Here is a 26,314-nt window from a genome sequence, read left to right as displayed (position 1 = left end):
AAATCCTTTGAGGGCCTGAAGAGGACGAAAAAGTAAAAGAGGGTGGAATTTGCCCACCCCCCTTTTTTGCTTCCTGCTTGCCTGTTGAGCTGGGACAGTGGTTTTCTCCTGTCCTTGAACTGGGAATTATACCATTGGCTCTCCTGGTTTCGGGTCTTTGGACTCGGACTGGAATTACATCACTAGCGTTTTCCTGGGCCTTCAGCAGATCCTGGGACTTCCCACTTCCATAATCCTGTGAGCCAGTTCCTCATAATAAATCTTTTCCTATACATATATCTTATTGGTTGTGTTTCTCTGGAGAACACTGACTAATACAATTTCTAATTCAAATCCATTTTCTATGAACATACCCCTAATTTCTTCAAATCTTTATGGATCTAGCCCTTTAGGACTCTCCTGATCTCTTTTGGTCCTTGAGGCACAGGACTGCATATGCTGTACTGTATTATCTCTGACCAGTGTGTATTTTTATCTCTTACTTCTATATTTTCTTCCATTTGTCCACTTGTTTGTCCATTTGTTTATTCATCCGATCAGTACATTTTTCTGAGCTTCTATGATATGCCAGGTGCACCGCAAGTCAGTTCAATAGTGAGCAACATCAAAGTGCTCTCTTTATTCTTATGGAGATTACAGCTTAGTTGGGGAATAGAAATGAATAAAATAACCAAGACAGAGATACATAATTATAAGCCCTGGTAATGCTCTGCAAGAAATATACTCAAAGTCCAAAAAGGGGGGCCTAATCTAAGCCTGGGTAGAGAGGAGGGTGAGGTAAGGTAGGAAGGGCTAATCATGTGGAGCTAAGATCTGAGGAATGAGTAGGTTTTCATTCAATAAGATAGAGAAAAGGGTGGAGGTGAGAGAAGACTGTTCTAGATAGAGGTTCTCAGGAGGGAAGGTGCACAGGACCACAGCAGGCTTCAAGGGACAGGTGACTGACCAGACACTACTAACCATTTTCTTCAGTCTCTTCTCTTCTCGTTTCTTCTCAAGCTTAGCCTCCTTTTCTTCTGCCTCCCTCTTCTGACGTTCCTCCTCCTGGGCCTTTAACTGGGCCTGATCAAGATGAGAATTTGTAAAAATCAGAACCCTCAATTTGTTCAGAAATAAGATCTTCTAGGCTGGTGAAAGTCAAGTATCTATTAAAGTGCTCACCCAGTCTCTGGAAGAAGCCTGCACTTTGTGTTAAAAGTAGAAAACCTGACCTATAGGTAGTCAGTTGTTTAACTTAAATGTTTCTCCCAAAGAATCCTCTTCTATTTAGGAAGTTGAGACTAAGTATGAGTAAGACCATTACCTTTTCATCATAAAGAGATGACTTTTTAGTTCTTATTTTCACCTATGAAATACTAAATCTGGGAATTTCCAGTGGTACAATAAGTTAAGTATCCAGCATTGTCACTACAGTGGCAGGTTGCTGCTATGGTGCAGGTTTAATACCTGGCCTAGGAATTTCCATATGTCCAGGTGTGGTAAAAAAAAATTAATAAATAAAAGATGAAAGAAATACTAGGTCCAAACTATATACAGTATAAGACAAATTTCTTTTCCATTTCACCAAAAACAAAACAAAACAAACAAAAAAATCCCAAAGCTGTTAGAACTGTTTATTTTTTCTTAGTAGATACAAAATTTACTTCTGGCACTCCAGGCCAAAACTTTGGAAGGTAATAATTACCCATCTTTGTAAACTTTCCAGGTTGGACATCTACCCATAACACATTAGGCTTGGTTATGTGTAAGTCTTCTAATTTACTAGCTCCCATACATTTTCATAACATTTCCTTCATGCTATACTCATGATGCTGATGTTTTTACCCTTATTTTCCTAAAAGTATCGCAGAGTTCAGGCCAGGAGGCAACAAAACCACATCCAAAGTTGGTGTTACTCTATTGCTTTAACAGCCTTAAACAAGCTAGATTTCATTTTTTTAATAAAGACCTATACAAATCCTTTTTCTTGCCTCAGTTTGCATTCTTGATTTATTACCAATTTCTCTTCTTCTTGTTTTTTCTTTCTCTCTGCCAAGATCCGCCTACGTTCAGCTCGTTGAACTGCTCTCTCTTCCATGGCTAGAAAATAGTAACAGAGTTCCAATATAAAAAAAAATATAAGGAACATTGTGAAAGAAATGTTTAATTTTATAATAAAATTTAGTGTTAAAGTTTTCTTTTGACTGTTCCAATACCAAATATATGTGTGCATAATAAAATTTACATAAAAATAACAAATACAGAAATTGTAGGTATATGCACCCACAGACACACACACACCCTACAGGTTAAAGACCTTATTTATCTTTAAGACAATGTGTCTTGTTGTCTTGTTAATACTTTTTGGTATGTGAAATCCAGAAAACAGAATTTTAATTTGATAATTCTTCTAATGAGTGTCGAAAACTTTAATTAAATGTAACAAATACTCTGAGAATAGAATCACTTCTCAAATCCCACTAGGTTTGCTACTTTCTCTTAAGTCACTATGCATGTATCTGTATATGTAAACAACAACAGAGAAAATGAAGTTGCGGTCATGAGGAATACATTCCAAACTAGTTGTAAGGCCTGGATACCCAGATGGGCAGGAAATGGAATTGTACTAGGCATTTGAAGAACTGGCATCTGAACGCATTCGAGTGTCAGACTCCTGTTCTTGACAGTCTATTAAATATCGATCCAAAAGAAGCAAATGTGCAAGATGGCCTGATAATATGACTCTATCACCAGTTGGGGTTTCAAAGACAGAGGGGCATGGTGGGGGGAGTATCAGGTTCTGCTCGCCTAAGTCAGCCAATGGTTACTGTTAGCTCCTTGTGCTAAGTTACAGAGAAGATTTAAGTCCAAGTTTCAAGAATTAATAAATGAAAAAACTCACCAGGCTATTTCTTACAGATATTAAGTGTCTGCTTTGCTGGAAAAAGAATAGTGGGGGTGCCACAGATGGCAGGAATGAGACTGTCTTTAAGGAGGCAGAAATAGACTAGAGGATTAAAGTGAGAGAGCCCAGAGAAGCAGAGTGTGTGATAATATGTCCCTTTTCTATCTTTTCTTGAGCTAGTCATTAAAGACTACTTGAAAAGTAGCCCAGTGTTCCAAAATATACTAACTCTGATCAAATAATAATTTTTAAGAAATAATGACACCAAACTGGGCAATTCCTGACCATCCTCAGTTGTGGACAGAGGGCATAAACTGCTGACTTGAAAGAGAGTCAGTGCAATGACTGCTAATTTTTTCATGAACAGGAATGGACTTTAGGCAGTCTTTGAAGTGACATCACTTCCTGTTAGGGCAGCAATCTTACATGGGTGAAAAACCAGATTTACAAACCACAATATAATTGTCCTAGTGCCTACCACTACACACAACCATGTTCAGTACATCACTAAGTACATAGTAAAAACAATTAGCAGATTCACTAGGTGGGTTCTAAGGAATGCTTCTCTTCTCACAGTTATTGTTTGGTTTAAATAATGATTTCTATGTACATCAAAAATGTTATTTAAATGTCTGGTTTGTAGATTTCATTCTAAAAGTCTATCATCAAGGTACAACTCATATAATGATGTGGACTGCCATAAACTGATCATTATATTTTAATGAAAAATGAAACGTGATCTTTATTAGTGTTTATTCTTAGCAGCTACTTAGAGTTTTTTTTCCATTTGTGTAACTGACCCACTTTTAACATTACAATCCAAATCTCAAATTACAGGGGTTGTTTATTTTTGGCTGGAAAAGTAAAAAAGTTTGGCATAAGGGGGCAGGAAAGAGGTCATGGCACTGCCTGGTATATCCATTCCTCATATGTTTGCCCATCTTAGACTTTGTCTAGGTTCTGCCAGTCTCAAAACCCAAGTTGCTAGGATTCAGTCCCAGCACATTCAGGAGGAAAGATAATCACAACCAAGGCCCCACCAAGACAGCCCTGCCTTTCAGTATGGGATGGGGTGCCATCAGCTGCCTTGGGTTCCTTCTGGGTCCAGAAAGAGAATTTCGGGATTCACTTCTACCATGTTCAGTCCCAGGGGATTCAACAGGAGAACTGGGAGAAAAAAAAAGGGAAAAGAATTCAGACCAATCACCAGCTTCATTCAGAGCCCTTGCACCTCAGGAGCTCAAAGCATTTTACAAGCTTTAATTAATCCTTACTCTTTAACTATGTATTATTATACCCATTTGATAAATTGGTGTAATGAGGCAGGGAAAGGTTGAGTGATTGGCCTGAGTCTATGTTGTGAGTCAGGTGCTCTGATTCCCATCCCAGGGCTTCAAATCAACAGGTACCACTCACTTCTTATGTTATCATTTATCATACGTATTGAGTCACAAGCATGTCTAAATCCATCTTAAATGGCTTTCGAGAAATTTAGACTCTTATTCTAGGCTCAAACATGTTTACTTTTATCCCAAACAACTACAGACTGAAGCTAGGTAAATGGCCATGTCCAAGAGTTGCTCCACTTGGATCTAATATTGTCTGACCTGGCTTCTCAGCCCTAAATATAATCAGAAATCCAGAAACTGGAGTTCCCATCATGGCGCAGTGGAAATGAATCCGACTAGGAACCGTGAAGTTGCCAGTTCCATTCCTGGTCTCGCTCAGTGGGTTAAAGGATTCAGCATTGCTGTGAGCTGTGGTGCAGATATTGCAGATGTGGCTTGGATCTGACATTGCTGTGGCTGTGGTGTAGGCAGGTAGCTGTAGCCCCGACTGGACCCCTAGCCTGGGAACCTCCTTGTGCCACAGGTATGGCCCAAAAAACAAACAAACAAAAAAGAAATCCAGAAATGGAGTTAGAGCAAGTAAGTATTTTTCTCTTTCACTGGTATAGTGACAGAGCTTCTCAGACAAAGGCAGCCACAATACAAATGCTAACTGGATCCTTATAGGCAGCCACTTGCCTTAACTACCTATTGTTAGCAATAACATACCAATCACAATGTATGGGGCTTCTTTGCTGTACGAGGGCACAATAAAAGAAAAAGGGCGATTGTGGAGTCTGGGTAAAGTTCAGGAGCCTTTCAACCACAAAGTGAAAAACCACAAATAAAGAGTGCAAGAAGTGTACTATAAAATGGACATACTTTGAAAGCCTCTGGCAGGTTCTTTCTTGTTCATCTTCTCTAGGGTTTGATAGCAGGCAGCTCCGTGCATCACCATGCCCTACTGCCTGTGGAACCTCTGCCAGTTGTTGGTTTTTCTTCAGCTCCAGGATTGTTTTCTGCTGTTCCTGAAGCTTTTTTTTCTGTTTTTCAATCAGCTGTTGCTGGAAGATATGGCGGTTGTGGAAATAACCCATGCGAATAGGTTCTGCTTTCTGGCTGCTGGTTCTGAGCTTCTTGTTGCCAGGCTGTTGGAAAGGCCCAAGATCTAAGGTCTTGTGTGGCTTATCATCAGATGTATCCAAAGGGACATTCTGGAGTGGAACCTGCAAGACACACTTTGCTGGGTTTTTTAGGCGGGGGCTAGGCATATAATCTTTGCTCCCTGGGGGATGCTTTTCCCACAAAGGGGGCACGGCAGCCACCTAAGAGAGAAGAAATAGGTTACCTAGCTCAGCTATTTAAAGGACTATGTTGAGGAGAGCCAACTCCACCTTGTTAGCATTGTTCTGTTCAGTGGCACAACTGCCCTCTTCCCAGCCAGAGCTGCTCTGTGCTCCTGGCCTGGCTATCCCAGAGGCCACCAGCCTTAGCCCTGTGAGTCACTCTTAGAATGTATACTGCTGCTCACCACAGAAGCTGGGTGGGAGGGTGGCTACAATTGTATGAGCTACTGCCAAGGCCAGGATATTTGTAATCAGAAGAATGTACCCTTAGAAATATTGAATTTGGATAGTTCATTTGTGAATTAGGCATGATTTCTCCAGATACATATTCCAGGAATTTAATCTGCATGAATTGACCCTGAATTTTGCAGGAAACTGAAAATATTGGCGAAGCGTATATCTTTTTCAAAAATGTTTAAAACTAAGGAGTAACTTTACAAATCAATAATAATAACAGCTCTTTAATAACCATTCTTTTAATGTCTTTCTTGCCACTAATAAATTCATCACAGAGTCTTTGTCTATTTCAGGATCAAGGCCTGGATTAAATGATACAGTCTCCAGCTATTCCCAAACAATCTATTTGGGAGAAATACTTACAAGCCCAGGATCACTGAGCAAATATCTGTATTACATAAGAATAACGCTACCTAATAACATTTTGTATCAGCATACGACTTAATAGTTTTCAAAGCTTTATCATATAAATTTCATTTAACAGCTTGAAGTGTCATACTCAATTACAAATTCTACACAGAGGGGAAAGAAACAGAATTCTCATTCAGAAAAACTTATCTTGGTTAAAAATTAAAACAATGTCACAGTTTAAATGTTTCTTCTAGAATGGTTGATTCCATGGTCTTAGGTCTGATCAGTTTTTTATTCTGCCATCTTGTATGGTATAAGGAGGAAAACACTGTGAACTATCTTATATATTAGAAGCTTCTGGCTCTAACACAGTATCACACTTGGGAACTCAAAGATATTTTTAATGATTATGGAAATATTTTCTATAGACTTAGCCAAAGTGAAAGATATGAAATATGGAAACTCTGAAATGTTAAATACTTTAAAAATAGCCTTCTATTTCAGAAATGTCAGTGGACATTTATTCATGGGAACACCTGCTTAAGCAATTGAGCATCAAGCAGGGTATACGTTTTAGGCCCTTTTAAACTTTGTGGTAATGACACATTATTAACCCAGCAAGACTATAAAAGCCTAGAGTACCACAACAAGATTTCTTTTATTTATTTATTTATTTTTTATTTTTATTTTTTGTCTTTTTGCTATTTCTTGGGCTGCACCCACGGCATATGGAGGTTCCCAGGCTAGGGGTCTAATGGGAACTGTAGCCACCGGCCTATGCCAGAGCCACAGCAACTCGGGATCCGAGCCGTATCTGCAACCTACGCCACAGCTCATGGCAACGCCGGATCGTTAACCCACTGAGCAAGGGCAGGGACCGAACCCACAACCCCATGGTTCCTAGTCGGATTCGTTAACCACTGCGCCACGACGGGAACTCCAACAAGATTTCTTTTAGATCTTGGTAACTTTTTAAATGAAAATAAGAGAATGAAAGAAAAGCTTAATGGTACTGAATGTATTTAATAGAACAGAACTGAATGGTCTGGCTTAGAGAAAATCACCTATTAGATGACTGATAATTTCAAAAACTTTTTTAAGGTATAATATATGTGTCCATGGTACATGAGTTCCTGTGACTGTGACTATCTTTTGTGTTAATTTCAGAGATCTTTTTTCTTGAGTCTAAACTGTATATATATTACTAACTGTATATATATTACAATTAGTAATTTTTCTGTTTTATGCAGGTAACAAAAGACTTTCTGCTGAATTTTTCTATTTGAAGATAACAGTGGAACTTCGTGAGAGAAGAGGTTTCCCACAGCTATGAAGAAAGAAGATTCTCCTGAGTCTCAATAAAAACAAGATTACCTAACTGACATAAAGGTAGATAAACTGCCTAAGGGAGGGGACCAAAATGTTACACAAGTCCAAATAAGCATCCTCATGATCCCCCTCTGCTGAGAGACTAAGCTTAAATGCAGACCAGCCTACTTGCTGGCAGTAATCACAATAAAAAGTGAGGCTGAGGACCATCCAGCGCCCAGTTTAACTTCACACATCTGAGTTATGTCCTTAACAGCATTATATAGAGGAGTACAGGAGGCCCGCGGTGGAATTGAGGGGGTAGATGTCCTTCTCTGAAAGTAATGCCAAGTACAGTTATGAAACTAAAAACTGACAGGATTGACTTTATAAAAACTTAAATGTGTATAGTACCAAAAACCATAAATAAACCAGAAAGACAAACAACAAAATGAAAAAAAAGTTGTAAAATATATAATAATAAAAGTATCTGCCCACTCTCACCACTGCTCTTCAACATAGTTTTGGAAGTCTTAGCCACAGCAATTAGACAAACAAAAGAAATAAAAGGCATCCATATAGGAAGAGAAGGGATAAAATTGTCACTGTATGCAGATGACATGATACTATACCTAGAAAACCCTAAGGACTCAACCCCAAAACTCCTTGAACTGATTAATAAATTCAGCAAAGTGGCAGGATATAAGATTAACATTCAGAAGTCAGTTGCATTTCCGTATACCAGCAATGAAACATTAGAAAAGGAATACAAAAATACGATACCTTTTAAAATTGTACCTCACAAAATCAAATACCTCGGAATACACCTGACCAAGGAGGTAAAGGACCTATATGCCGAGAACTATAAAACTTTAATCAAAGAAATCAAAGAAGATGTAAAGAAATGGAAAGATATTCCATGTTCCTGGATTGGGAAAATCAATATTGTAAAAATGGCCATACTCCCCAAAGCAATCTACAGATTCAATGCAATCCCTATCAAATTACCCAGGACATTTTTCACAGAACTAGAACAAACAATCCAAACATTTATATGGAACCACAAAAGACCCAGAATCGCCAAAGCAATCCTGAGAAACAAAAACCAAGCAGGAGGCATAACTCTCCCAGACTTCAAGAAATACTACAAAGCCATAGTCATCAAAACAGTGTGGTACTGGTATCAAAACAGACAGACAGACCAATGGAACAGAATAGAGAATCTGGAAATAAACCCTGACACCTATGGTCAATTAATCTTTGACAAGGGAGGCAAGAACATAAAATGGGAAAAGGAAAGTCTATTCAGCAAGCATTGCTGGGAAACCTGGACAGCTGCATGCACATCAGTGAAACTAGAACACACCCTCACACCATGCACAAAAATAAACTCCAAATGGCTGAAAGACTTAAATATACGACAGGACACCATCAAACTCCTAGAAGAAAACATAGGCAAAACACTCTCTGACATCAACATCATGAGTATTTTCTCAGGTCAGTCTCCCAAAGCAATAGAAATTAGAGCAAAAATAAACCCATGGGACCTCATCAAACTGAAAAGCTTTTGCACAGCAAAGGAAACCCAAAAGAAAACAAAAAGACAACTTTCAGAATGGGAGAAAATAGTTTCAAATGATGCAACTGACAAGGGCTTAATCTCTAGAATATATAAGCAACTTATACAACCCAACAGCAAAAAAACCAATCAATCAATGGAAAAATGGGCAAAAGACCTGAATAGACATTTCTCCAAAGAAGATATACAGATGGCCAACAAACACATGAAAAAATGCTCAACATCGCTGATTATAAGAGATATGCAAATCAAAACTACCATGAGATATCACCTCACACCAGTCAGAATGGCCATCATTAATAAATCCACAAATAACAAGTGCTGGAGGGGCTGTGGAGAAAAGGGAACCCTCCTGCACTGTTGGTGGGAATGTAAACTGGTACAGCCACTATGGAGAACAGTTTGGAGATTCCTTAGAAATCTATACATAGAACTTCCATATGACCCCGCAATCCCACTCTTGGGCATCTATCCGGACAAAACTCTACTTAAAAGAAACACTTGCACCCGCATGTTCATTGCAGCACTATTCACAATAGCCAGGACATGGAAACAATCCAAATGACCATCGACAGATGATTGGATTCGGAAGATGTGGTATATATACACAATGGAATACTACTCAGCCATAAAAAGGAATGACATAATGCCATTTGCAGCAACATGGATGCAACTAGAGAATCTCATACTGAGTGAAATGAGCCAGAAAGACAAAGGCAAATACCATATGATATCACTTATAACTGGAATCTAATATCCAGCACAAATGAACATCTCCTCAGAAAAGTAAATCATGGACTTAGAGAAGAGACTTGTGGTTGCCTGATGGGAGGGGGAGGGAGTGGGAGGGATCAGGGGCTTGGGTTTATCAGACACAACTTAGAATAGATTTACAAGGAGATCCTGCTGAATAGCATTGAGAACTATGTCTAGATACTCATGTTGCAACAGAACAAAGGGTGGGGGAAAAACTGTAATTGCAATGTATACATGTAAGGATAACCTGACCCCCTTGCTATACACTGGGAAAATAAAAAAATAAAAAAAATAAAAATAAAAGTATCAATACTCTTAAAAATATAAAGAGCTCCTATAATTAAAAAATGATACATATTTAAGCAGAAAAATGGACAAAGGGCATGTGAGACAAGTCACTGTTCATCTTTCTATCCCCATTTTCAAATATATATACAGCCAATATAAAAAAAGTTTAACATCACTAGTAATAAAATGCAAATATTGAAGCAATAGTAACATGAAAAATATTTTCCCTTTCAACTTCGCAAAAATGATAAATATGTTATCAGACATGAAAGCAGCCATTTCTTTTCTTTCTTTCTTTTTTTTTTTTTTTTTTGTCTTTTTCTAGGGCTGCGCCCACAGAATATGGAGGTTCCCAGGCTAGGGGTCAAATCAGAGCTGTAGCCTCCAGCCTAAGCCACAGCCACAGCAATGCCAGATCCAAGCTGCATCTGTGACCTACACCACAGCTCATGGCAACGCCAGATCCTTAAGCCACTGAGTGAGGCCAGGGATCAAACCTGCAACCTCATGGTTCCTAGTCGGATTCATTAACCACTGAGCCATGAAGGGAACTCCATAAAACAGCCATTTCTTTGATATAACCTTTCTAAAAGGGCAATTTAGGAGTTCCCGTCGTGGCGCAGTGGTTAACGAATCCGACTAGGAACCATGAGGTTGCGGGTTCGATCCCTGGCCTTGCTCAGTGGGTTAACGATCCGGCGTTGTTGCCGTGAGCTGTGGTGTGGGTCACAGACGTGGCTTGGATTCCGAGTTGCTGTGGCTCTGGTGTAGGCTGGCAGCTCAGCTCCGATTGGACCCCTAGCCTGGGAACCTCCATATGCCACAGGAGTGGCCCAAGAAATGGCAAAAAGACCAAATAAATAAATAAATAAATAAAAGGGCAATTTAGAAAAAGTCTTTAAAATGTGCATTCTGTTCTTAGGTATTTATCCTAAGTAAAGTTTTATGGCTATGTAAAAAGACTTAGCGACTTGTTCACTGAAGCTTTACTTGTAATAGTGGCAAATGAGAAACAACTGAATGTCCAGCAACAGAGGAGGTACACAGATTCTAGTTTGTGGCCCATGATAGAATATTATGCAGCCACTAAAAAAAATGGTACAGAATGACAATCCTTAACCAGGGGTTATTCATCAGGTTTACCTGCAGAACTTTTAAAAAAAAAAAGTGCAGTGCCCCACATCCAGAAATTTTGATATAGTAGGTCTGACTCTATGGTATTCTCTTAGCTGAGAACTACTATTGCAGAAGCAGATTTAGTGACATAGAAAATTCTTATGTTATATTGCAGAAAAAGATTTAAAAAAAAAACAGATTACATTATTAATAATAAGAAAAATACATTCTCACCAAAGTGGGTATAGAGGGAACATACCTCAACATAATAAAAGCCTTTTCAACAAACCCAAAGCCAATATACTACTCCACAGTGAAAAGCTAAAAGATAAATTCAGGAACAAGAGACTAGGATGCCCACTCTCACCATTTCTATTCAACATAGTATTGCAAGTCCCAGCCACAATGATCAATAAGAAATAAAAGGTATCCAAATTGGAAGAGAAGAGATAAAACTATCACTATTTGCAGATGACATGATTCTCTAAATAGAGAACGCTAAAGACTCAACACAAAAACTATTAGAAATAGTGAGTCTGGCAGGGTAGAGGGATACAAGATTAATGTACAGAAATATTGCATTTCTTTACACTAACAATGAAATATCAGAAAGAGAAAGCAGGAAAAGGATCAAGATAGCAGAAGAGTAAGACGTGGTGCTCACCTTCTCCCACAAACACATCAAAAAAACACATCTATGTGCAGAATGATGCACACAGAACATTTACTGACCACTGGGAGAAGACCTTAAACCTCCAAAAAGGGCAAGAAACCCTCCATATAACTGGGTAGAACAAAAGGAAAAAAGAGAGAGAGAGAGAAAGAGAAAAGGAATCAGGATGGGACTAGCACTCCTGAGAGGGAGCTATTAAAGAGGAAAGGAACCCATATCCTGGGAAGCCACCTAACCAACAGGGAGATCAGCCAAGATGGAGGGACCTCAAAGTTGCACAGAAAAGGGTAGCAGCTGGACTGAGGAGGCAAAACAGAGTAAGAGTTGCACAGATCATCTGCACCACCACCCCAGACATCACAGCCTGAGATACTCGGGTTGGGGCTGGGCACTGAGACTCAGGTTCTGGAGGTCAGTTCTGGGGAAAGGACTAGGGTTGGCTGTGTGGAGACAGCCTGAGGGGCTAGGGAGTGGTGCAACATGGGCTGGGGAGCAGAAGACCACAGCTGAGGGAACCTGGGAAGAGGTCTGGGCCCACAGGAGAAGCAAGGTGCCATTGTTGGGGAAGGTGAGAGGAGGAGGGGCAGACTGCCATAGGAATCTCTCTTCCTGAGCATGCTTGGACTCTCAAAGGTCAGGGCACCACTGGCACAGGCTACCAGTGGTGAGCACTGCTTGCTCAGGCTACAGGTGACTGGTACCCCTTGTGTGGGCTATGGGTGGCCAGGAACTTCTTGTGTGGCCTAAGCCATGCTTGATCACTGTCACTTCCTGGGACCCTGAAACTAGGAGCAGCCCATGCAGAAACTCCTGTGTGGACAAAGCAGGACAGGGTGCTTCTTGCATGGTCTAGAGGTGGTGGGGGCAAACCACCACAGTTATCTCTGACTCCAGAGGTGGGCATGGCCCTACTCACCTTGGAGGGCACCACAGAGGAGGGGATTGTTGCTCCTACTCCCCTGGGAACTCACACACCCTGCCACTGACACTGCCAAACGCTCCAGGCACTGCCTAAAACTGCCTGAGGCTCATTACCACTTCCCAGGGTACTGCAACTAGGAGTAGTTTGCACCACCTTCCAGCAGGTCCTTGCTATTATCAAGAGCCCAAGAACTAGGCACTGACTAGTTTCCTCCTTCTCCCATTTCCTCCTTCTCCCTATCAAGGGGATAAGCGCCTGCTCACACTGAGGAAAGAGACAGCAAATATCCAAAGTCCCACACCAAAAATAAATAGCAACCCCCCCAAAAAATACAAAGGGGCACTCTTGCATAGAAATAGCCCTGCAAGACTACAGCAGTTGGTTTCCCTAAACTCACAACATATGAAAAGTATTTTTTTAAAAATGAAGAAGCTTAGGAACCATTCCCAGTTAAAAGAACAGGAGAATTCAGGACGCAGCAAACAATGAAACAGACCTCTGTAGTCCTAACAGACATCAAGTTCAAAAAGGAGACAGTGAAAATACTGAAAGAATTAAGAGCAAATATGAAGGAATTAAGAGCATATATAAACAGTAATGCAGATTACTTTAAAAAGGAACTAGAAAATATAAGGAGGAGCCAAGAAAAAATAGAAAATTCATGTGTAGAGACACAAACTGAGTTAAAGGCATTGAACAAAAGAATGAATAATGCAGAGGAATGAATTAGTGACTTGGCAGACAGAATAACAGAAATCACTCAGTTAGGACAACAGACAGAAAACCAAATGAAAAAACATGAAAGCAATACAAGAGATCTATGGGATAATATAAAAAGGGCCAATCTACACATAATAGGTATTCCAGAAGGAGAAGAAAAAGGGGATTAAAAATGCATTTGAAGAAATTTTATGTCTGAAAACTTAAATCTAAAGGAAACAGATAATTAAGTCTTTGTTTTTCTCTTGCTGCCTTTAAAATCCTCTCTTTAACTTTTGCCATTTTTTGTTATTATCTTGGTGTGGGCCTGTTTGACTTAATTATGAGGGAGCCCCCATAAAGCCATTAGCTGGTTTCTCTACAGAAATACTACAGACCAGAAGAGAGTGGCAAGATGTATTCAAAGTTCTAAAGGGGAAAAAATTGCAGCCTAGAATACTCTACCCAGCAAGAATATCATTTAAAATAAAAAGAGAAATAAAGAATTTCTCCAACAAACAAAAACTAAAAGAGTACACCAATACCAAACCCATTCTAAAAGAAATACTGAAAGGGCTTTGCTAAATAAAAAAGTCATAAGAAGAACTAGAATGGAGGAAATCACAACTGGAAAGCAATCACTTAAATAAGCCAGTATACGGATCTAAAAGAAAAAAAAAAAAACCTATTATAAAAGTGATGATAAACACAAGGAACAGAAAAAGGACAAACATGAATATGTTAAAAAAAGGACTTCAAAATCATAAAATGTGGTGAAGGAAAGTAAGTAAATCTAGACTCTTTTTTTTTAGAATGTGTTTGAGTCTATATGACTATTAGGCTAAAGCAAGCAGATATAGGAAGGGATTAACATACTTGAAAGACAGGGCAACCACAAATCAAAACCAAATATTACATTCACAAAAACTAAGAAGAAAAGGACACGAGCATAAAATAAATGGAAATCATCTAACCAAAGAAAGAAAGGAGAAACAGAATCAACTGGAAAACAAGGTTTAAAATGGCAATAAATACATATTTATCAATAATTACCTTAAATGTCAATAGACTGAATACTCCAATCAAAAGACATAAAGTGGCAGATTGGATGAAAAGCAAGCACCTACAATATACTGTCTACAAGACTAACCTTAGGGCAAAGGACACATACAAATTGAAAGTGAGGGGAGGAGTTCCCATCATGGCTCAATGGTTAACAAATCCAACTAGGAACCATGAGGTTGTGGGTGAACCTGGCCTCACTCAATGGGTTAAGGATCCAGCATTACCATGAGCTGTGGTATAGGTCGGTCACAGACATGGCTCAGATCTCAAGTTGCTGTGGCTCTGGCATAGGCTGGCGGCTACAGTTCCTATTAGACATCTAGCCTGGGAGCCTCCATATGCTGTGGGTGTGGCCTTAGAAAAGACAAAAAGACAAAAAGACAAAAAAAAAAAAAAAAAAAAGAGAGAGAGAGGGGAAAGATATTTCATGTGAATGGAAACGACAGGAAAGCAGGAGTTGCAATACTCATATCAGACAAAATAGACTTTAAAACAAAGGCCATAAAGAAAGACAATGAAGGACACTAATGATAACAGGATCCATTCAGTAAGATATTACAATCATCAATATGTATGCCCCTAATATAGAAGCACCCAGATACATACAACAAATATAACAGACATAAAAGGAGAGATTAATGGGAATACAACAATAGTAGGAGACTTTAACACCCTACTCACATCAATGGTCAGATCTTCTAGATAGAAAATCAATAAGGTGACAATAGAAAAGTTAGACTTAATTGACATTTTCAGGACACTATATTCAAAAAATATCAGAATACACATTTTTTTTCAAGTACACATGGGACATTCTCAAGGACTGACCACATACTATGGCACAAAACATAACCTCAACAAATTTAAGAGTATAGAAATTATGTCAAGTATCTTCTCTGACCACAATGGCATGAAACCAGGAATCAACCACAGGAAAAGAAATGACAAAAAACTGACTACGTGGAGATTAACAACATGCTAATAAAAAACCAATGCATCAATGAGGAAATCCAAAGAGAAGTTAAAAAATACCTCAAGACAAATGATAATGAAAACACAACCATTCAAAATCTATGAGATGCCGAAAAAGCAGCACTTAGGGGGAAGTTCATAGCAATACAGGCCTTCCTCAGAAAAGAAAAATCTCAAATCAACAACTTAACCTACCACCTAAAAGAATTAGAAAAATATCAAACAAAACCCAAAGTCAGCAGAAGGAAGGAAATCATAAAGAGAAAGAGGAAATCAATAAAATAGAGATTCAAAAAACAACAGGAAAAAATCAATAAAACCAAGAGCTGGTTCTTAGAATGGGTAAACAAAATTGAGAAACCTCTGGCCAGATGCATCAAGAAGATGAGAGAAAGATCTCAAAACAACAAAATAAGAAATGAAAAAGGAGAAATCTCAATGGATACTGCAGAAACACAAAAAGCTGTAAGAGAATACTATGAAAAATTACATGACAACAAATTTGACAGCATAGAAGAAACAATTTTCTAGAGATAGCTCACCAAAACCGAATCAAAAGGATAAAGATCAATTGAACAGACTGATCACTAGAAATGAAATTTATTATGTAATAAATACACTACCTACAAACAAAAGTTCAGAACCAGATGGCTTCACAGGTGAATTCTACCAAACATACAAAAAAGAACTTATACCCATCCTTCTTAAACTCTTCCAAAACGTTGAAGAAGGAACACTTGCACAAAGACATTCTATGATGCCACCATCACCCTAATACCAAAACCAGACAAAGATACCACCAAAAAGAAAATTATAAGCCAATATCTTTGATGAATATAAACGCAAAAATTCTCAACAAAACTTTAGCCAACCGAATCCAACAACATATAAAAAAGATCATACACAATGACCAAATGGGATTCATCCCAGGTTCACAAGGATAGTTTAGCATATGCAAATCAATCAACATCATACACCACATTGGCGAAAGAAAAGTCAAAAACCACAAAATGATCTCAACAGATGCAGAAAAAGCATTTGACAAAGTCCAACATCCATTCATGATAAAAACTCTCACCAAAGTGGGTAAAGAGGGAATACACCTTAACATAATAAAAGCCATTTATGACAAACCACCAGCAAATATAATACTCAATTGAGAAAAGCTGAAAGCCTTCCATCTAAAACCTGGAACAAGCCAAGGATGCCCACTCTCACCACTTTAATTCAACATAGTATTAGAAGTCCTAGCCACAGCAATCAGACAAACAAAAGAAATAAAATGTATCCAAATTGGAAGAGAAGAGTCAAATTTGTCACCGTACGCAGATGACATGATACTATATACAGAAAACCCTAAGGACTCCACACAAAAACTACTCAAACTGATCAACGAATTCAGCAAAGTAGCAGGATACAAGATTAACATTCAGAAATCAGTTGCATTTCTGTATACAGAAATGAAATATTAGAAATATTAGAAACGGAATATAAAAATACAATGCCTTTTCAAATCACACCTCAAAAAAATTAAATTCCTAGGAATAAACCTGACCAAGGAGGTGAAAGACTTATATGCTGAGAACTATAAAACATTAATCAAGGAAATTAAAGAGTATTCAAAGAAATGGAAAGCTATTCCATGATACTGGGTTGGAAGAATTAATATCATATAAATGGCCAAACTACCCAAAACAATCTACAGATTTAATGCAATCCCTATCAAATTACCCATGACGTTTTTCACAGAACTAGAACAAACAATCCAAAAATTTATATGGAACTATAAAAGACCCAGAGGAACAAAAACCAAGCAGGAGGCATAACTACCCCAGACTTCAGGCAATATTACAAAGCCACAGTCATCAAAACAGTATGGTACTGGTACGACAGACATACAGCAATCCTGAGGAACAAAAACCAAGCAGGAGGCATTAACTACCCCAGACTTCAGGCAATACTACAAAGCCACAGTCATCAAAACAGTATGGTACTGGTACCACAACAGACATACAGACCAATGGAACAGAATAGAGAACACAAAAATAAACCCAGACACCTATGGTCAATTAATCTTTGACAAAGGAGGCAAGAACATAAAGTGGGAAAAAGACAGTCTTTTCAGCAAATGGTGCTGAGAAAACTGGCCACCCGCAAGTAAATCAATGAAACTGGAACACACCCTCACACCAAGGTCAAAAATAAACTCAAAATGGCTTAAAGACTTAAATACAAGACAAGACATCATAAAACTCCTACAAGAGAGCATAGGCAAAACATTCCTTGACATCAACTATAAAAATGCTTTCTTAGGTCAGTCTCCCAAGGCAATAGAAATAAAAGCAAAAATAAACCAATGGCACCTAATCAAACTCAAAAGCTTTGCACAGCAAAGGAAACCACAAAAAAAAAAAAAAAAAAAAAAAAAAAAGACAACCTATGGAATGGAATGGGAGAAAATAATTTCAAATGATGCAACTGACAAGGGCTTAATCTCTAAAATATACAAACAACTTATACAACTCAACAGTAAAAAAAAAAAAAACAAAAACAAAAAACCAAAAACCCCCAACAACCCAATTGAAAAATGAATAGACATTTCTTCAAAGAAGATATACAGATGAGATGGGATTAATATGGCGGAATAGAAGAACTGGAGCTCAACTTCTCTCCTAAAAACAACAAAATTCACAACTAAAGGCTGAGCATTCTTCACCCAAATAGACCAGAAACCTTAAAAAAGATATCCTATTCCAGAAGACAAAGAGGAGGCCACATCAAGAGGTTAAGAGGAAATCAGCAGGAAATGGGCACAATGATCTCAGAGGAGGAACAGAAGGCTGTCCCCAGGTGTGATATCTGAAGGTTACTCTCTCCAGGGGAAGCCAGTTGCCACGTTGTGAGGACACTCAAGCAACCCCGTGGAGAGGCTCACATGGTGAAGAACTGAGGTCTTCTGTCAATAATCGTGTGAATAATGAGTGGTCCTGGAAGTGCATCCTCAGTGGGGTCAAGGCCTCAAGGGATTGTAATCCTAGCCAACATCTTGCCTGCAACCTCATGAGAGGCCTTGAGCCAGAGCCACTAAGCTGCTCCTGAATTCCTGACCCAAAGAGATGATAAATGTTTGTTGCTTAAGTTACTAAATTTTGGAAAAATGTATGCAGCAACAGATAACACATACAATATTGACCTATGAAAAAGCATCTTGTATAAATGATATATACAAGTCTGATAGTCTTACAAATCGTGTGTTACAAAAATTGTATCAGTTTCTCATTGATGTATGCTCCTCATACAAAAATATATTTTGCCTTCTCCAATGAATTTTCTCTGGAATTCTGGTAGAACTGATTTCGATATATTAAACCATATTTTTCTGTTTGTTTTTCTGTCTTTACCAAATCTTATCATTATAAGTTTCTGTTGATTTTTGTTATTGGTAACAACACATGATCAGATTGCTTGGAATTAGTTTCAGATTATTTGTCTAATTAGGGGGTTTAATCTATTTTTATCCACTTTGAACAAATATGTTTTATTTTTATTTTTATTTTATTTATTTATTTTTTGTCTTTTTGCTATTTCTTGGGCCGATCCAGCGGCATATGGAGGTTCCCAGGCTAGGGGTCCAATCGGAGCTGTAGCCACCGGCCTACGCCAGAGCCACAGCAATGCGGAATCCGAGCCGCGTTTGCAACCTACACCACAGCTCACGGCAACGCCGGATCGTTAACCCACTGAGCAAGGGCAGGGACCGAACCCGCAACCTCATGGTTCCTAGTCGGGTTCGTTAACCACTGAGCCACGACGGGAACTCCCTTATTTTATTTTTAAATGTTGCTTTATGCTCCCCTTTTTTGTGCATGTGTTTCCTGGTTGACACTTTTTTCATTGAAATATATTTTTAGGCTGTATCTTCCACACCCGTATTAAAAAATTCTACGTCAATATACAAATGGCCAACAAACACATGAAAAAATGCTCAACATCGCTGATTATAAGAGATATGCAAATCAAAACTACCATGAGATATCACCTCACACCAGTCAGAATGGCCATCATTAATAAATCCACAAATAACAAGTGCTGGAGGGGCTGTGGAGAAAAGGGAACCCTCCTGCACTGTTGGTGGGAATGTAAACTGGTACAGCCACTATGGAGAACAGTTTGGAGATTCCTTAGAAATCTATACATAGAACTTCCATATGACCCCGCAATCCCACTCTTGGGCATCTATCCGGACAAAACTCTACTTAAAAGAGACACATGCACCCGCATGTTCATTGCAGCACTATTCACAATAGCCAGGACATGGAAAGAACCTAAATGTCCATAGACAGATGATTGGATTCGGAAGAAGTGGTATATATACACAATGGAATACTACTCAGCCATAAAAAGGAATGACATAATGCCATTTGCAGCAACATGGATGCAACTAGAGAATCTCATCCTGAGTGAAATTAGCCAGAAAGACAAAGACAAATACCATATAATATCACTTATAACTGGAATCTAATATCCAGCACAAATGAACATCTCCTCAGAAAAGAAAATCATGGACTTGGAGAAGAGACTTGTGGCTGCCTGATGCGAGTGGGAGGGAGTGGGAGGGATCGGGAGCTTGGGCTTATCAGACACAACTTAGAATAGATTTACAAGGAGATCCTGCTGAATAGCATTGAGAACTATGTCTAGACACTCATGTTGCAACAGAAGAAAGGGTGGGGGAAAAACTGTAATTGTAATGTATACATGTAAGGATAACCTGACCCCCTTGTTGTACAGTGGGAAAATAAAAAAAAAAAAATTCTACTTCATAGATGTGTTTGTAAAGTAATACTTGAGCCAACATATTTTAATTATAAAAATCAAGAAAAAATAAGCCCAGGAGTTCCCATCGTGGCTCAGTGGAAAGGAATGTGACTAGTATCCACGAGGATGCAGGTTCAATCCTTGGCCTTGCTCAGTGGTTCCGATTTCCAGTGTGGCCGTGAGCATGAGCTGTGGTGTAGGTCACAGACGCAGCTCAGATCCCAAGTAGCTGTGGCTGTGGTGTAGGCCAGCAGCTGCAGCTCTGATTCAGGCCTTAGCCTGGGAACCTCCATATGCTGCAAGTGCAGCCCCAAAAAGCAAAAAGCAAAAAAAAAAAAAAAAAAAAAAGAAGGAAAGAAAAGAGAAGAAAAAGAAAAAGCAAGGCTAAATTCATTGATCTTTAAAATGTGGGTCACTACACATTAGTGGGACACAAAACCAATTTAATGCACTGCATTTCAAGTTTTTTTTTTAACTGTGGCCACATTAAAAAGTCATTTTACCTCATCTTCAAATATATCAATAAATTGGATGAGAAAGTGGCATTTGTTTGAGCTGATGGTAATGAAAAATGTGCACCTTATTGTGGGTTATAGTCAGAACAATTTGAAAAAGTTTGGTCTAGTCTATTTAACTTTTCTCTATAAAAATGAAAAAGTTAATGTGTCTTATTTTTGTCATCATTCCCCTACTCTCTTTCTAATTTTTACTGGTAAAAACATAGGATTTTAGATCCAGCAATCATTACTAATACATCATTTGTATATGAGGTATCTTTTGGTTTTTTCATCAATATATCGATTTAGAACCATTTTATATAAAATGTATATTTTTAATGTTTAATCGGTTTAAATGTTTACTACTATATTATTATTCCTATAATACTGCTGTTATTAAATTTTCAAATTAGATTTAAAAAAAAAGAAGATATACAGATGGCCAAAAGGCAAATGAAAAAACGCTCAACATCACTAATTATTAGAGAAATGCAAATCAAAACTACAAGGAGGTACCATCTCACACAGGTCAGAATGGCCATCATTAACATGTCAACAAAAAACAAACGCTGGAGAGGGTGTGGTGTAAAAGGAACCCTGCTACACTATTGGTGGGAATGTAACCTGGAACAACCACCATGGAAAACAGTATGGAGGTACCTTAGAAAACTAAATATAGAACTACCCAATTATCCAGCAGTCCCACTCTTGGACGTATATCAAGAGCAAACTTTCCTTGCAAAAGATACATGCACCTGTACATTCATCGCAGCATATTCACAATAGCCAAGACATGGGAACAACCTAAATGTCCATCTACAGATGAATGGATTAGGAAGATGTGGTGTATATATATACAATGGAACACTACTCAGCCATAAAAAGAACAAAAGAATGACATTTGCAGCAGCATGGATGGTACTAGAGACTCTCATACTAAGTGAAGTCAGTCAGAAAGAGAAAGACAAATACCGTTTGATATTACTTATATCTGGAATCTAATATACGGCACAAATGAACCTTTCTGCAAAAAAGAAAGTCATGGACTTCAACAACAGACTTGTAGCTGCCAAGTGGGACAGGAGTGAGTGGGATGGACTGGCAGTTTGGGGTCAATAGATATAAACTATTGCCTTTGGAGTAGATAATCAATGAGATCCTGCTGTCTAGCACAGGGAACTATATCTGGTCACTTGTGATGAAACATGATGGAGGACAATGTGAGAAAAAGAATACATGTATATGTATGACTGGGTCACTTTGCTGTATGTAGAATTTGACAGAACACTGTAAATCAACTATAATGGAAAAAATAAAAATCTTAAAAAATAGAAAGCAAAAACAAATTCCACTTAAAATCACACATACACACACATAAAAACTGAGAACTAAACTTAACCAAAAAAAGTGAAAACTACAACACACTGATAAAGGAAATTGAAGATGATTCAAAGGAATGGAAAGATATTTTATGCTCTTATATTAGAAGCATTAATAATGTTAAAATGGCTATACAACATAAAGTAACCTATAGATTTAATACAATCAGTATCAAAATACTAATGACATATTCCATAGAACAACAAATAATCCTAAATATATATGGAAACACAAAAGACCCAGAGTTGACAAGCAATCCTGAGGAAAAAAAACAAAGCTGGAGGTGTAACCCTTCCAGACTTCAGACTATACTATAAAGCTACAATAATCAAAATAGCATTTCACTGGCACAAAAATAGACATATAGATCAATGGAACAGAACAGAGCATCCAGAAATAAACCCACACGCCTATGGTCAATTAATCTATGACAAAGATGACAAGAATATACAATGGAAAAAAAGAGTCTCTTCAGCAAGTGGTGTTGGGAAAGCTGAACAGCTAAATGTAAATCAATGAAACTGATCAATCCATACACAAAGATAAATTCAAAAAGGGTTTAAAAATCTAAATATAAGATGCAATACCATGAAATTCCTTAAAGAGAACCTAGGCAAAACACTCTCAGAAAAAAACTTTTAGCACTATTTTCTTAGATCAGTCTGCTAAGGCAAAAGAAATAAAGGCAAAAATAAACCAATAGGTTTTGCACAGTAAAGGCAAAAGAAATAAAGGCAAAAATAAACCAATTGGTTTTGCACAGTAAAGGAAACCACTGACAAGAAAAGACAACCTACGAAATGGGAGAAAATAGTTGCAAATGATGTAATCAACAAGGGGCTAATATCCAAAATATACAACAGTGTATACAACTCAATATCCAAAAAGCAAACAAGTCAATAAGAAAAAAATGAGCAGAAGACCTAAACAGACATCTCTCCAAAGACATAGAGATGGTCAACAGGCACATAAAAACATGCTCAACATTGCTAATTATTTTAGAGAAACGCAAATCAAAAGTATAATGAGGTATTATTAACTTGTACTGGTCAGAGTGACAGTCATGAAAAAGTCCACAAACAACAAATGCTGGAGAGGGTATGGAGGAAAGGGAACCCTCCTATGCTCTTGGTAGAAATGTAAATTGTACAGCCACTATGGAAAACAGTATGGAGGTTCCTTAAAAAACTAAAAATAGAGCTACCATATGATCCAGCAAATTTCTGGGCATATATCCAGAAAAAACTAAAATTCTAATTAGAAAAAATACATGCACCCCAATGTTCACAGCAGCACTATTTACAATAGCCAAGACATGGAAACAACCCAAGTGCCATCAACCCAAGTGCCCAACAATTGATTTAAGAAGATATGATTATATATATACAGTGAAATATTACTCATCCATAAAAAGAATGAAATATTGCCATTTGCAGCAACATGGATGGACCTAGAGAATATTGTACTAAATGAAATCAGAGACAAATACTACGTGATAACACTTATGTGTGGAATCTAAAAAAAAACCCAAAAAACAAATGAATGTATATACAAAACAGAAACAGCCTCACAGACATAGAAAACAAACTTATGGTTACCAAAGGGGAAAAAGGGGGAGTGGTAAATTAGGAGTATGGGATTAACACATACGAATAACTATATTAACGAATCCGACTAGGAACCATGAGGTTGCGGGTTCGATCCCTGCCCTTGCTCAGTGGGTTAAGGATGCAGCGTTGCCGTGAGCTGTGGTGTGGGTCACAGACGCGGCTCGGATCGCACGTTGCTGTGGCTCTGGCGTAGGCTGGTGGCTACAGCTCCGATTCCACCCCTAGCGTGGGAATCTCCATGTGCGGCAGGAGTGGCCCTAGAAAAGGCAAAAAGACAAAATAAATAAATAAATAAAACAGATAAGCAACAAGAATTTACTGTAGAGCACAGGGAACTGTATTCAATATCTTGTAATAACCTATAATGGAAAATAATCTAAAAAAAAATATAACTGAATCACTTTGTTGTACACCTGAAACTAACATACTATTGTAAATCAACTGTACTTCAATTAAAAAAAAAAGAAAACTACATGGCCATCCTTTTCCTGTATTATGGCATATTAGATATGATTCAAGAAAATTTAAAAGCTAAATACAATATTAAGAAGAAAAATCTACATACGCCTGAACAGAGAAAAGACCAGAAGGCTATACGTCAACATGCTACTGTGGTTATCTCTAAATAATGGAATTATTGCCTATTTTTCTTTTTCCTTTCTCATTTTCTCCTACCAAATTGCTACAATTTATATGATTTTTCTTATTAGGCAAGTAAAAACTTTAACATCCCCTCTTATAAGTCACAAGTTCATTTCAAAAGGAAATGCCTGATGATCAAATAAGAGGCATTCAAGAGTTATAAACAATGCTTTCTTTACATATCTGTTCCTGAAGGAATCGTTCACTTAGTTGTTTTTTTATTTGTTTGGTTTGGTTTGGTTTTTGTCTTTTTAGGGCCGTACCCGCAGCATATGTAGGTTCCCAGGCTAGGGGTTTAATCGGAGCTGTTGCTGCCAGCCTACGCCAGAGCCACAGCAACGTGCGATCTGAGCCGCGTCTGCGATCTGAGCCGTGTCTGCGACCTTCACCACAGCTCAAGGCAACGCTGAATCCTTAACCCACTGAGCGAGGCCAGGGATGTAACCCGAAACCTCATGGTTCCTAGTTGGATTCATTTCGGCTGTGCCACGACGGGAACTCCTCACTTAGTTGTTTTAAATTCCCTCTCTACATTACATCTACCAAGTTTCAACCATATCAATGTTTATATGTGATTATAAAAGAAGATTCAGTGCAAGAAAATCAACACTCATCGAAGGTTAAACTTTGTGCACTGTAGCAACTCTCATCTTTTAGGCAGCCTGAGCTAGGCAATCTGACAATGGCTAACATACCACAGGCTATACAAGTGCAGGGCTCAGATGCTCGTGTTTAACAAGCAGGAAGACTAAGCACAGGAAAAACAACTTGCCTCTTCATTTCTAGATGGATCCTCCATGGCTGTTGCCTCAAGTAGATTGCTGCTTGATGACACAGTTGCACTGAGTTTCCCTAGTAATGCTGCCTTCAGCAGCTCATTCATTTTCTTCCTAGTTTCTTCCTTTGTTATAGCCAGCTCTCTCTTTAGGATCTCTGCACGATGCCAATGCTGCCATTCTGTAAAGTGGTGTCGGAGAACTTGTTTCCAGTTATACTCAGCGGCCAGTTGTTGTTTTCTAAGCAACAAAGCACTACCATTAAAAACAAACAAACAAACAAACAAAAACAAAACAAAACAAACCCCCAAACAAACAAACAAACAAAAAAAACCAGGGGAGTTCCAGTTGTGGCACAGTGGAAATGAATCTGACCAGTATCCACGAGGATGGCGGTTCAATCCCTGGCCTCACTCAGTGGGTTAAGGATCTTGTGTTGCAGTGTGCTATGGTGTAGGTGAAGTCCTGGCTCAGATCATGCGTTGCTGTGACCTAGGCCGGCAGCTGTAGCTCTGATGGGAATCTCCATATGCTTCAGGTGCAGCCCTAAAAAGCAAAAAAAAAAAAAAAAAAAAAAAAAAAAGCCATTTACAGCTTTTTAGTAGATAATATAAACGAAATGCAGTCCAAAGGAGTCCCAGAAATGCTCCATCCTTGCTCCAGCTTATCCTTTAAGCACAAGGGAATTGTTTTATAAAATTCCCCAGCGCAGGAGTTCCTATTGTGGTGCAGTGGAAGCGAATCTGACTAGGAACCATGAGGTTGTGGCTTCGATCCCTGGCCTCGCTCAGTGGGTTAAGGATCGATCCAGCATTGCCGTGAGCTGTGGTGTAGGCTTGGATCTGGCGTTGCTGTGAGCTGTGGTGTAGGTCACAGACGCAGCTTGGATCTGGCATTGCTTGGCTGTGGCGTAGGCCAGCAGCAACAGCTCCAATTCGACCTCTAGCCTGGGAACCTCCATATGCTGCTGGTGCAGCCCTAAAAGTACAATAGACAAAAAAAAAAAAAAAAATTCCCCAGTGCAAAGGGTTTGCTCATAGAAGGCACTGGCACCTCAAGGCACTGCA

General features: G+C 38.5%; 3 protein-coding genes across 19 annotated transcripts in view; 1 reads left to right on the top strand and 2 right to left on the bottom strand.

Annotated features, from left to right (window-relative positions):
- The window catches only part of GRAMD1C (GRAM domain containing 1C), a 160,471-nt gene extending 155,680 nt beyond the window's left edge, over positions 1-4,791 (top strand). Inside the window, exon 11 of the transcript XR_014824820.1 lies at positions 4,630-4,791. The gene's annotated coding sequence lies outside the window, so the exon portion shown is untranslated. The remainder of the gene's footprint in view (positions 1-4,629) is intronic.
- NAA50 (N-alpha-acetyltransferase 50, NatE catalytic subunit) overlaps positions 1-26,314 on the bottom strand; it is a 574,571-nt gene that overhangs the window by 267,850 nt on the left and 280,407 nt on the right. The window lies entirely within an intron of this gene.
- The window catches only part of CCDC191 (coiled-coil domain containing 191), a 101,091-nt gene that overhangs the window by 31,117 nt on the left and 43,660 nt on the right, over positions 1-26,314 (bottom strand). For 7 of the 17 annotated variants that reach the window (XR_014824809.1, XM_021070332.2, XM_021070333.2 and 4 more), the window contains 5 exons: positions 25,244-25,487; positions 5,095-5,537; positions 3,939-4,051; positions 1,997-2,079; positions 961-1,062 (listed from right to left, as the gene is read on the bottom strand). Coding sequence is in view for 14 of the 17 variants with exons in the window: in XM_021070332.2 (XP_020925991.2) it covers positions 961-1,062; positions 1,997-2,079; positions 3,939-4,051; positions 5,095-5,537; positions 25,244-25,487 (985 nt within the window). In the remaining 3 variants the exon portion in view is untranslated. Of the gene's footprint in view, positions 1-960; positions 1,063-1,996; positions 2,080-3,924; positions 4,052-5,094; positions 5,538-25,243; positions 25,488-26,314 lie in introns of all 17 variants that reach the window. The other 10 variants (XR_014824811.1, XM_021070334.2, XM_084991196.1 and 7 more) reach the window with 3 other exon arrangements.

Source organism: Sus scrofa, chromosome 13 (genome assembly GCF_054392235.1).
Source record: "Sus scrofa isolate SSC_HxYL_T2T_F1_AM1 chromosome 13, Sscrofa_HxYL_maternal_Yorkshire_Landrace_v2.0, whole genome shotgun sequence".
NCBI lineage: Eukaryota > Metazoa > Chordata > Mammalia > Artiodactyla > Suidae > Sus > Sus scrofa.
The sequence above is the reverse complement of the archived record's forward strand: the minus strand, read 5'-3'. Positions and strand labels throughout refer to the sequence as shown.